General features: G+C 47.4%; 1 protein-coding gene across 1 annotated transcript in view; it reads left to right on the top strand.

The window, feature by feature from the left end:
* PLEKHO2 (pleckstrin homology domain containing O2) overlaps window positions 1-13,270 on the top strand; it is a 57,583-nt gene that overhangs the window by 32,183 nt on the left and 12,130 nt on the right. The window contains exons 4-5 of the mRNA XM_075896920.1: window positions 7,446-7,550; window positions 12,913-13,011. Coding sequence (XP_075753035.1) covers window positions 7,446-7,550; window positions 12,913-13,011 — 204 coding nt within the window. The remainder of the gene's footprint in view (window positions 1-7,445; window positions 7,551-12,912; window positions 13,012-13,270) is intronic.

Below are 13,270 nucleotides of genomic sequence, written 5' to 3'. Positions count from 1 at the left end.
TTCTCCTCTTACCCTATTTTCAAAATGCAGGCATTGCAAAGTGCTTTTCTCATCAAAAATGGCTGGTCTTTATGTCTCTCTCAAAGGGCATGTCTTTGACAAATGCAACGCAGCTTAACACTCCAGCCTCCGATCTCTGCAGAGCCACAGGGTGTGTGGATTTTCATCAAGAAAACATATCCCAGGCAGCCCATCCTCTTCCTTCTGTCGGAGGTAGTCAGCCTTTAACTTTGATTTAAAACAGAGTTGTCAGGAACTCCGCTTCCCTGTGCTAAGAATGCTTAGGTACAGAGCCAGAAGGTGGTAACCATCTTCATAAGAACAGCCACAGTGGGTCAAACTAAAGGTCCATCTAGCCAAGTGTCTAGTGTTCCAGCAGTGGCCAATGCCAGGTGCACCAGAGAGAATGAACCAAATAGGGAATCATCAAGTGATTCCCTCCCCTGTCACCCATTCCCAGCTTCTGACAAACAGAGGCTAGGGAAACCAGTCCTTCCCATTCTGGCTAATAGTCATTGATGGACCTAACCTCCATGAATTTATCTAGTTCTTTTTTGAACCCTGTTAAAGTCTTGACCTTCACAGCATCCTCTGGCAAGGAGTTCCATGGGTTAACTGTGTGTTGTGCGGAGAAAAAAATACTTCCTTTTGTTGGTTTTAAACCTGCTGCCTATTCATTTCCTTTGATGACCCCTAATTCTTGTGTTATGAGGAGAGGTAAATAGCACTTCGTTATTTTTTTTCTCCACACCTGTCATGATTTTATAGACCTCATCCCCCATTCTTAGTCGTTTCTTTTAGTTGCACTGCTCCCACCCCCAGCACAATCTCGCAGCTCCCATTGGCCAGAAAGGAAGTGTGTGACGTCTCTCCCCCCCCCCCCCCCCCCTTCCCAGGGTCATGTGGCACAGAGATGCACATGGACACAGCAGCTGGCTGCTTTGAGTGGTGGGGGGGCACAGCAGGCAGGGAGCCTGCCTGAGGGTCCTGCTGAGCTGCTGGCCGGGAGCTGCTCATGTAAGCATCTCCCAGCCAGAGCCTGCACCTGGCAGCCCACCCTCTCCCTCTCCCAATGTCAGTGCCCTTGATCACAACCCAAACCCTCCATCATGCACTCCTGCCCCTGGTCATAGCTCCCTCCCTGACCTTGCATCTCTTCCTACACACCTCCCCAGGCCAGAATCATTTCCTTCGCCAGTGCTCCCTCCTGTACCCCACTTCTCTGCTCCAAACTCTCTTCTGCAGCCTACCTCCATCACAGACCCTGAACCACCTTCATTATCGTAGAAGAGTGTGGCCCGTGACCACTTACCAAATTCTTCAAATAACTCCCCCACCCCTCAATAATTATTGTCCACCCCGATTTAGAGCCTTTGGTGAGGGACCTAATCAAAGGCTTTCTGAAAATCTAAGTACACGAGAGCCACTGGATCCCCTTTGTCCTCAGGCGTGTTGACCGCCCCCTCTAAGAATTCTAGTAGATTAGTGAGGCAAGATTTCCCTTTACAAAAACAATGTCCACTCTTCCCCCACAAATTATGTTCATTTTTGTGTCTGACAGTTATGTTCTTTACTATAATTTCTATCAGTTTTCCCGGTACTAACGTCAGGTTTACAGGCCTGTAATTGCCAGGATCACCTGTGGAGCCCTTTTTAAAAAATTGGCATCACATTAGCTACCTCCCGTCATTTGATACCGAAGCTGATTTACATGATTATAGGCTACAGCTAGCCGTTCTGTAATTTCACAGAACCCTGCTCACGGCCCAGGTGATATTTATTCCTGTTTGGTTTCAGTTTGTTCCAAAACCTTCTCTATTGACACTTCAATCTGGGAAAGTTCCTCAGATTTGTCGCCTAAAAAGAATGGCTTAGGTTTGGGAATCTCCTGCATGTCCTCAGCCATGAAGACCAATGCAGAGAATGGTCATTTAGTTTCTCCATAATGGTCTTACCATCCTTAAGCACTCTTGATTGTCCATTGGCCCTGCTGGTTGTTGAACAGCTTCTGATGCACTCATCATAAAGAGTTACCAGGGAGACTTTACTTGTGCGGGGACCATTAAGTCCACAGTGCCTGTGAAAATACGTAACACCTACGCAGCATTGTGCCTGTTAAAGCCAATAGATAACCTTCAGCTACTCGGGGCATAAGGTACCTGTGTTATCTGGTGAGAAAAGAGTCAGTTCCCCGCACATGGCTGTTTGTGTTAAGTAAGGAAGGTTGGTCCAGGCATCGACTTATGAGTGGATGGAAGGCTAGTATAAATGGCTGAAACTCTGCCTTCCAAATCCATGTGCTTCTACAAGAAGGCCTATGACCTGACGAAGAGACCAAGGGCCATAAGAAGTATCATCTGTGTTAGTAGTGAGGATTCATGGTATTTTGGGATGAGCAGAATTATTGCAAATTCTTTAAAATACTTGCTACTTTTATGCAAGGATCTCAAAATGCTTTACAGATATTAGGGTGAAATTTACTGCATGTAGAGGGCCAGTCCAAGGCCTGTACATCACTCAACTTCCCAGAATAGGGTTCAGATGGGGCCAAGACTTTTTATGTGGGTCTCTGGTCATCAGTTCATGAATTTAGCCTTAAATCCCCCTGGGTGTGTCTAGACTACAGACTTTTGTCGACAAAACTATACTTGCGTCTACACTGCTGCTGAGTTCTGTTGACATAACGTCGACAGAACTCAGCAGTTTTGTCAACGGCTGCAAACCTCATTTTACGAGGAATAACGCCTTTTGTCGACAGAGTTCTGTCGACAGAAGGCGTTATTGCAGCTACACTGTCCTTTGCGTCTACACTGTCATGTCGACAAAGCGGCCTGCTTTCTCGACAGAACTGGATGCAGTCTAGACACTCTTTGTCGACAGAAGCTTTGTCGGCGGTATCTGTCGACAAATTTCTGTCGACAAAAGCCTGTAGTCTAGACATACCCCCTGTGACCACATGGGTTTTAAGGCCAAAAGGGTCTGTTGTAGTTATCTAATCTGCCCTCCTCTGAACAAGACTGCGGCAGGACCCTGTCTGACCCAGTCCAGTGTGCTACCCACAGGAGTACAAAGCTGGCTCTGACAATACGACCCCCATTTTACAAATTAGGGACCCCTAGCACAAAGCACGACTTGTCCCATATTACACAGCAAGTCTCTGGCAGACCTAGGGAGAAAACACAGGTCTCCTCCCTCCCAGTCTCTTACTGGAGCCTCATGGGCATCCTTTCGTAATCGCCCAACCCACCTGCGACAGGGTGGCGGGGAGGGGACTAGAATTGCTGTAGGTACCTGTGACTTTGAGTCAGCATTAAATGGTGCAACCCACAGTTACATACCAGAGGGCCACCTCCACTTCTCCTTAGCAATGCACAGTCCACTGATCCTTCTCTCAGCCCTGCCACACAATCACAGACTGACACCAACACTTCGTCACGCTCACTCTCGGAGCCATGGGGCTTTGTCAGAGACCCAGAAACGAGGCCCATCAAGCGGCAGTAGAGAGGGAAGCTTGAAAGCAGGGGATCCTTTCCCTGAAGAGCGTGTCCAGAGTTCTCTGTGCTCCCGGGGTAAGCTGCCAGGCCTTCGCCAGGCAGCCCAACAGCTGAGCTGTGCACAAGGAAATCTTTCTCTCAGGCTTTTCTAATCGCGGAGCTTAAGAGCAAAACTGTTTCCAAACAAAGAGGCTTTTAAGCATGCACAAAAATAGGCCCTTTTGGGCTGAAACAAAACCTGCCTGGCACTGCGTTTTGGAGACTTGTGCTCCGTGAGGTTCCCTGGTTAGCCTGACCTCTGGGCCTCCCGGACAGAGAGCTGTTTGTAAAAAGCTCGGGCCTTTACCTCTCAGTCGAGCTATGCGGGAGCAGCTCAACCTCATCACCGCATCTTTTGCAATGGTTTGCAGGTGGGACGCAGGGCATTCTGGGAAGGAGTAATTCCCTGTTTGCTAGGTGGAAGTTACGGGGCTTGGGCTGGTTACGTTCATCTTCGTGGCTTTGGTTAATGATGTACAAACTTTTAAAGGGGGGGGGGGCGAATTAGAAACCAAGGCTGGTGACATCCCATCCCTCATAATGAAGGGCTGCTACAGAGAGGAAGGGGTGATGGCCAAGTAGCTAAAGCTCAGGAGAGGGAAGGAGGAGGACTCGCTTGACGGCCTCTCAGCCTTTTTTATGACAATGAATGTTTCAGCCCTGGTGATCTGCCTAGAACAAGGCTGGGTAATAAGCCAGTGACGGTTCACCAGGGTTCGCCCCTTTATTTACCTGTGCATCCGCAGGTACAGCTCCCATTGGCCACGGATTGCCATTCACAACCAAAGGGGGCTTCAGGAAACAGCATGGACTGTGACACCATTTTCCGCAGCTCTCATTGGCCATGAACAGTGAGCCACATCTAACAGGATCTAAGAACAGCCACACTGAGTCAGACCAAAGGTCCGTTTAGCCCAGTGTCCTGTCTTCCGACAGTGGCCAATGCCAGATGCCCTAGACGGAGCAAAAAGAACAGGTCATCAACAAGTGATCCCTCTCCTGTCATCCATTTCCAGCCTCTGACAAACAGAGGCTGAGAACACCATTCCTACCCATCCTAGCTAATAAGTATTGATGGACCTATCCTGCATGAATTTATCTAGTTCTTTTTTGAACCCTTTTTAAAGTCTTGGTCTTTACAACATCCTCTGGCAAGGAGTTCCACAGGTTGACTTTGCGTTGTGTGAAGAAAACTTCCTTTTGTTTGTTTGTTTGTTTGTTTTAAACCTGTTCCTGCAGATGCACAGGTAAATAAAATGCTGGCATCCCACCACGAGCTAACCCTGGCGAACCATACTGTGATTCATCCGCTGCTTATTGTCTACCCCTAGCCTGGAGAGAGTTTGCCTGTTTGATAGTTACCTAAATAAAAAGGATCTGATTTTCAGAGGATGCCAAGAACCCATCTTTCCTTTTAACCTCTGTGCAGGTGGTGGGTAGTCAGAACATCAACCCCCTTTTAGGTGCCTCTGTAAGCATAGGTGGAATCAGTAACCCTGTGCGTTAAGGACGCCTAACACTTCTTCACATTATTAGAGAGGGAAAGATGCAGCATTGTTATCCCACTCCAAAAGGCAAACTCTGGGGGGATTTAGAGACTCTAACTTGGAGTCACACACACCACTCCAAGCTTTCCAGGCCAGTATCCGCTTTAGGCTGAATTTGCTTTAGGCATGCTTAAATTGCAGCAAGGGAGGTTTAGGTTCAACATTAGGAAAAACTTCCTACCTGTCAGGGTGGTTAAACACTGGAATAAATTGCCCAGGGGGAGTTGTGGTATCTCCGTCATTGGAAATTTTAAAGGATTGAGTTAGGCAAACACCTGTCAGGGATGATCTTGATGGTGCTTGGTCCTACCATGAAGGCAGGGGACTGGACTTGATGGCTTCTCCAGCAGTGTTCCCTCCTAAGCTCTTCAAGGAGCAGGCTGACTGGGCGGTGCTGATTAATCACCTGTGAAACTATTCTGCTGTGCAGCTTAGAGGGAACCCAGTTCTCGAGGTCCCTTCCTGTCCTATGATTTTATCATTTTTCAGCCAAAACAGTTCAACCATTGCCAAGAACGAGGCTAGGGAAAAATACCGGGGGTTTCCCTGATTAAAATTCTGGTAACCTGTCCTTTGAGAAGCTTTGCACCTCTAGGCTTTGCAACAGGGAGCTATGAAGTCAGGGCGCTTAGGTTCTGTTCCCAGCTCTGCTGTGTTAGATGAAGTCACTTAAGCTCTCTTTGCCTCAGTTTCCCTCTCTGTATGCTTGAGGAAACTTATTTCATAAGCTAACGGGATCTCTGTCAGGAAGCTTTTTCAGATACGTAGCCTAATTTTTTCCTTGCTTATCTTCCCCCCATTGCTCCTAACAGAAATAAAAACCCCACAGTGAAGAATGTCCATTAGGTCATTTCATTGTAGCCCAATTGGGAAACCTGAGTAATTCCTCCACAAACAGACAACTGTGTCATCATTTTAGTTACATTCCAACATCTGGATGCATGAGAGGATGTTTCATATGCCAATGGCAAAGGCCAATTTTTGAACAAATGCACTGTTTTAGAGCAGGCCTTAGGAGAATTTCCATGCCATATACTTTTAGCTGTTGCCAAGAATTGTCCCCATCGGGTTCATACTCATCATAATGTTTAATGAGGAAAGATATTTCTCATGCAGAGATCACAAAACACTGATCTTTCTGGCATGGACGTTATCAGGAGTCCATCCAGTTAAGCACAGAGTTCAGACCGTTGCTTATCCGTTCACTAGAGACATTACATCCCGCCTATGATTTCCTTCAAGAAGTGCTGTCGGGGGTTTGTCAAGGCAGAACACCGGGAATTCCTAGGAAAAGTCAGAGCTGGATGGGAAACTGGCACCCTCACTGCAGGCAATTTCAATTACAAGTTTTAATTAAAATTTTCTGAGGAAATCAAAAAGTGAAATATTCAAATGCGGCCATGGTCCAACATGGGAGTTGTAGTTTATATGCCTTGTGCACTCATTCTTCTCTATAGACTGGGCTCCCAGCTCCAACTACATCTCCCATGAGGCATCATAGCCTCAGCTTGTGGTAAGCAGAACAGCTGCATCATGGGAGTCCTTGGGCCTCATGCACAGTCGGAGAGAGGCACAGTCGAAAGAGAGTCTGTGTGTGGCTCTCCTCCTCTCCTCTAGGCTTCAGCACAGCCTTTCTCTGGCCATAGCAGTGCATCATATCTATACCTGGTACTACAGTTTCAGGGCTTCTGAGCCCCTTCTCTGTCACAGTGAGAAGGAGGGAAAATTATGGCAGGTGGATCCATGTGGCTCTACCATTTTATCCTTTTGAACCGTCATATCCTGTGCCTCTGGAGAACTCCCCACCGCCCTGTAGGCCTGTCTGTCCACTGGAAAGCCAAAGCATGCATATCCCTGTGCACAGTCCCACAACCCTGCCCCAGTCCTATGCAACTGCAACATACAAGAGCAGGCAGAGTTTGTTCCTCACAGATTTCACAATGATTTCTGCCTGCAGCACTGGGGGAAATTGGAGATACAGCATCTTATTGCACCTGAAAACACCACCACATGGGTTGGTCATTTGGGCAAGTCCCTTACGCGCAGTCCATCCATTCCCAAAGTAAAGAGGCATCTGTTGCTCCAGAAACTTTTCATCATTCATTGTGAGAGGAAGAAACTGTCACTTGCTTTATTAATTGAATTGCTGGTTGCAAAAATAAAAACTATAGCAACAAACTGTCTCGCATAACAAAGCTTGGTTCATTGCAGCTGGGGAGTGAAGTGCAGAGCCAAAGGGCAAAGGAATGTCTAGTTTAAACATGGGCTCAGCTAGAGATGAAGTTTAGAACGCTAATGACGTATAGGCTACTTGTCTGTCCTTGGCAAGCAACACTAAGATGAAAGCATCTCTCTACCCTTGCAGGTCCATGATATCAAATTTCTGGCTCAGAGTTTGGAAGAGAAAGAGTCATGGATGAAAGCCCTGAATGAAGGGATCGGCAGAGGCAAAAATAAGATACTTGATGAGGTAAGAAAAGTGGGTTTCAAGTTGTATGCGTTTGTATGTCAGTCCTTGTTTACTACCACCTAGAGTGACACTGAGATCCCCTGCTTCCCACACCCCCAGGCTTTGAGAGCATTCCAGGTCCAGGTCCAAGGTGTGCATCTGGAGTCCAGTACTGCTGTTGGGAGGTTCATATTATAGCAATACTCTTGATCTGGTGGCTGTGTGTAATGTGTTTTCCTTCCCTCCTACCCATCTACCTACCTACCGACCGACGTAAATACTACACAAAGGTCAAAGCAAAAAAAGAAAACTCTTGTGGCCAGATTCAGAGGTGGTGTAAGGAGGAGTGAGTTACACACCTGTTACCCGCACAGATTTCTCTATCCCTTCCGCAGTGTAGGGATACACATCTTTACCCAGTTCCTAGGGCTCAAGGTGCGACCCTGTTAATTTAAACACCCATCCTCACCGAATTCCTAAGGCTCAGGGTGCATCTTCCTGCGGGTTTAGCAGGATCTTTAGCCACTGAAAGAGCTGGCACAGTAATATCCTTATCCTCTATTTACTGACAATTCCCAAATAAGCAGAATACACATGCTAAGCACACAGTGTCAGGCTCACCAATCCTGCTACAGGCAGACTTCCCCTGTTGGCCAGGCAATATCAGTCTCTCTGGTCTTAGGCTGTCTCTCAGAAGTAAGTTCTTCCTTTCCAGGTCTTCTTCCTTCTTGGTGTTCCTGGTCTTCCAGCCTTTTGCTTCTTTCCTTCTGCTTCTGTTACTTCCGATCTTCTTCCTCCCTGTCTCTTTCTTGGACCCCAGTTTATATAATGAAACCTGAGTCTTGCTTAGTTATACCTTAACCAATTATTTTAGTATAATTTTACTAACCAATCATAACAGAATTACCTAACTAATCCTACCCCACCACCTTAATTGATTTACACCTAGCAAAATTAATGATAAAGCAGACAGAAACAGTTACAAACCAGACAGAGATCACACAGTCGAACAATAGGAAAGTGTAATGACAATGATCATAGGATGAGGATTCTATTGATATGCAGTTTCTTGCCAGGCAGAATGGTGTGACTTCAGTTTTATTTACCCATCTTGAGATCTGTTTCTTTATCTGGTGACAGTAGGGGAGCTATCAGGACAAAGCCCCCTCCTCACAGCCTGGTGTGACACTTTTTAATACTGTTTAGATGGATGTGAGTATGTCTCTCCAGGCCTTACAGCTAATGGCTGCTGCTCTTCAGTCTGGCTGCAGAAGGCGGCTTTGGTTCAGGCCTAGCACAAGCTTTCCAACATGGCTACAGAAAAGCAGTTACACCACTTATGATGCAAGGCTAAGGGTGTGTCTACACTGCACTGTTATTTCGGAATAACTAGCTTTATTCCGAAATAACAATGTGAGCATCTACACAGCAATTCCTTTATTTTGAAATCACATCGAAATAATGGACGGCTTATTCCGACTTCTGTAAACCTCATTCCATGAGGAATAACTTCTCTTCCGAAATAGCTATTTTGAAATAGCTGTAGTGTGGATGCTCCACTGGTGCTATTTCGAAATCGCTCCTATCCCATGGCCATTCTGAGTAATTTCTCCCCAATGATTCCTGGGGCTCTAACTCAAGGTAGCACGTCCACATTAAGGGAGCCTGCCTTGGACTAATTTTGAGGCTTCCCTGTAGTGTAGAATATATCTTCCGGAATAGCTTATTCTGAAATAAGCGTGCAGTGTAGACATACCCTTAGTCACAGCAGCTTGCATTCTGGAGCCAGAACATCTAAGAAGTTAAAGAAGCCGCTGGTTCACACCTTCTCGGGTCCTGCTGCCAGTTGCTTTTCTCCTCTGGGGCTGTGTATGGAGAGTGATAGGGGTATGTTATGTTGTGAAATGGGAAAGACTGTGATTTGGCATCATGTGCATGCAGAAGGGCCCAGAGGTGGTGTGTGTGACTCCTAAGTTAGAGTCTCATTGGCCTCCACCAGAGTTTGCCCCTTGAGGTGGAATAACAATGCTGCTCTCTACTAACGTACCTCTGAATAAAAACGAGAAGTCCTGTGGCGCCTCAGGGTATGTCTAGACTACATGGCTCTGTCGCCAGAGCCATGTAGATTAGTTTACTAGACATACCCAAATGAAGCGACGATTTAAATAATCGCCGCTTCATTTAAATTAAAATGGTTGCCGCGCTGTGCCGATCAGCTGTTTGGCGGCACAGCGCTGTCGTCTGGACGCTCCGCGGTCGACATCAAAGGCATTGGTCGACCTCCCCAGTAAACTTCATCCCACTGGCGACAGAGCCACGTAGTCTAGACATACCTTCAGAGACTAGCAAAAAATAATCTTGAGCATTTGTGGGCAAAACCCAGTGGCATTAGCGTAGCTCAGAATGTGGGATTTGTGTGTTTTAGCAGCATTTTATGGAATACTCTTTAGGATGATGACTCCACCACCCACGAGGTCCTGCATTTCCCATATACGCCATTTTCCCCCTGCCTATAATGCTGGGCTTCTCAAGGACAAAAGAGGGGAGTAGAAGAAATTGTCTGACATCCTGGGATTGGCCTGAGCTACAAAGCAACTAAGAGCCTGATCCAGAACCCATTGAAGTCAATGGGGGATGTTCTAGCGACCTGAGAAGGCTTTGGGTCAGACCCTAAATTAACCCACTGGTATTTCTATCCATCCCTGTGGGAGGAACTTGGGCTCTGGCGCTGCTGCGGCTCTGAGTGTGCTGAGTGGCCACTCTGCCCCATGGAAGGGCTTTTCCTCCCCTTCGCCCCCCTGGCTCTCTGCAGCACACAGTCATGTGACTTCCAATCCGGACACTCATGTGAGGGGACACAGTCCACCAGCTTTTCAGGCTGCCCAGAGAGACATCTAGTGGAAAGTTCACACGCGGCCTGTGAGCACGACCTGATGCCGCACCAAAGAGGCTTCAGGGGAGCCACCTCCCACACACTCCACATGCGCTCTGAAACGGCGTCCAAACCCAGACTTTCGACAAAGCAAGGACTGAAACCGCACAGCACCGGGTTCGACGTGGAGCTAACCTCAATCCCTCACCAGAAAGGGCAGTATCTGCTATGCGTTACTTCAGTAGTAGGAAGGAAGTGCATAAACTCCACCAAGCTAAGGAGAAGAAGCCATCACCAATGGCATGGGACATGAAGAAAAAGGAGTGGGAGTGACTTGGAAACTAAGAAACCCACACAATCTGATTAGTGAAAGACAGGCCAGCCATTAGGGAAGTGGAAACTAGAGCGCTTGTGTAACAATCTTTGAGAGAAAGGCAAGGGATAAAAATGCCTTTATCAAGTGAGGATTTTGCTTTTTCAAATCTCCCCAATCTTTATTCATTTAGGAAAATTGAACCCACGGGCCTGGTCAGTCTTTCTACTCCAGAGCACTCTGTTTTCTCTGGGGAGCTGGGACGGGTGAACAGAAAGTGATGCATTCACTTCATTGGCATTTCCAAAGCCCCTATTTGGTGCTGCCCCATGTGCCTTCAGACCCTGGAGAACTAATCCCTCACTGTGGCCAATTAATAGAGCCCTCTGTGGATACAACATTTTGTATCTACATCTGTATCTGCAAAAATGAACCACGGATATCTGCAGCCACCTCTGGATGCCGGTATAACGTGGATATCTGCAGATTTGCAAGGTTCTAAATACAAAATTTGTATCCGCACCTACATCCATATCCACAAAAGTGAGCCGGTATAACGTGGATATCTGCAGATTTGCAAGGTTCTAAATACAAAATTTGTATCCGCACCTACATCCATATCCACAAAAGTGAGCCGCAGATATTCGCATCCACAGATGCAGATCCCTGTGGGTAGAAAGTGGATATCCGTGGATTTGCAGGGCTCTACCAATGCACGCTGAGTGCAGCTGGTACAAGGGGGGATGCAAAGGAGACATTCATGGCCCCATCCCTGAGGGGTCAGCTCTGTGACGCGTTGGCTCCAACGTAGTTTACAGCAGCCCCAGGGACACCGAACGATATCAGTTTAGGCCAGCTGAGATCACTAGAACGTGGTAAGCTGCAGCAGCACCTCAGCATGCCCCCTTCACGCGGTAGGTGAAAGGGGTGTCAGGAGTGCTAGGCATAGAGCCAGAGTAGTAAAGGGGCTTAGCATTGGCTCTCATTTGCCATGTGCGAGGCAACAGATTTTAAATCGGATTCCATAAGTGAATGTGTCAATTCAGCCACTGTTGCAATTAATTCAGGTCATCGCTCGCACCTTCTGTTCAGCTCCTGAGAGCATTCGAGCTGTACAAGGAAAGGTCTGTTAACAAGCCCTGCTGATACAGTTCACCGTCAGGTCAGGATTATTAACGTGCCTTCACCTCTTACATTTGTTACACTGCATCTGGCCACATTCCCAGCCCTGCCTGGGTGTAGAACAACAAAAAGTCTCTTGTGCCCTCCTTTTCCTGCCCTGTAGGTACCTAGGGATTGGCAAACTTCAGAAAGCTTCATGGCTAAGCCAGACTCTCTCCATTTCACTTGTGGGCTTGCAGAAATAGCGCAGCGCCCTGTAGTTGAAGTCAATTCCACCTTCATATAGAGCCAACATGAACGTGCAGGCTGAAAACCAAGCTGAAAAGACAGAGCTAGCGCTGCATTCCCAGGGCCCCTGGCTATGGTTCTGAGTGCAGCTCGGCCAAATCACAACTGGATTTGCTTTGAAAACACTCTATAGATGATGTAGCCACGCAGAGTGATGTTTTGTCACTGTGCAAGTTCACGTGGCTGGCAGCCCGCAGTAAGGAATGGAGGATGGCGTTTAAGTCTTCCCCCACCTTTTAATTTTCCAAGAGCAAATCCTGCAGATTGCAAATGCGCGAAGAGGGTGAAGGAGCCTATTCCACTAATGTCCGCCTAAGAAAGCACTGCGTAACCTTCCGGCTTACATAGAAGAGCCAGAGTCGTAAAGGGGCTTAGCATTGGCTCTCATTTGCCATGAGCGAGGCAACGGATTTTAACTTGGATTCTGTAAGTAAATGTGACAACTCAGCAACTCTTTCGGTGCTCAAGCGTCAGATACGCACGGCTATCAATGAGGCTGCAGCATTGAGCTATACTGTTGGTGCTTCTGAAAGGCATTGCACATTTGAAGGCAATGTAATGGTGCTGGTGAGCAAAGCCCCAGGGAAAACAAGCATTAGAGCTTTGGTTTCAAGTCTAGGATCTGATTGTAAGGGTGACACCTTGAAAAGCCATCTTGGATACAAGGGCACCCTTGGCAAAAATGACGGAGAAAGACTCACATCTCTTTCCAGGGGATGGTTTTAGGCATGTACTGATAAGTCAGTGATGTTCTCCTTTTTCTCCCCCCATGATCCCTCCATTTAAAGGTGAAGGTAGATGAGAGCCTATCGCTGGAACATGTGACTCGAGACAGAGTCAGATTGGGTCATGGGCGCAGACCGCCTACGAGGATTCATCTGAAAGAGGTAAGAGTGCACCCCTGGGGCTGCATGCTGAAATCACACATAGGTGTATGCAATCTCCCTCTGGTCAGGGTCCCCGGCAGGCATTAGTGAGAGCAATTCCTAGCTGTGACGTCATGCTGATTCCATGCGAAACACAAGCCGCTATGTGACCACTCACAGGTAGAACCAGCTCGTAACAGGAGTAAGGGAAAGCAGGTTTTAATCTGGGGGAAGGTGGACAGCAGCTATTTGAGATTAAGCCTCCTACAGATCAGTAGTT

This window comes from Pelodiscus sinensis, chromosome 14 (genome assembly GCF_049634645.1).
Source record: "Pelodiscus sinensis isolate JC-2024 chromosome 14, ASM4963464v1, whole genome shotgun sequence".
NCBI classification, from domain to species: Eukaryota; Metazoa; Chordata; order Testudines; family Trionychidae; genus Pelodiscus; species Pelodiscus sinensis.
The sequence above is the reverse complement of the archived record's forward strand: the minus strand, read 5'-3'. Positions and strand labels throughout refer to the sequence as shown.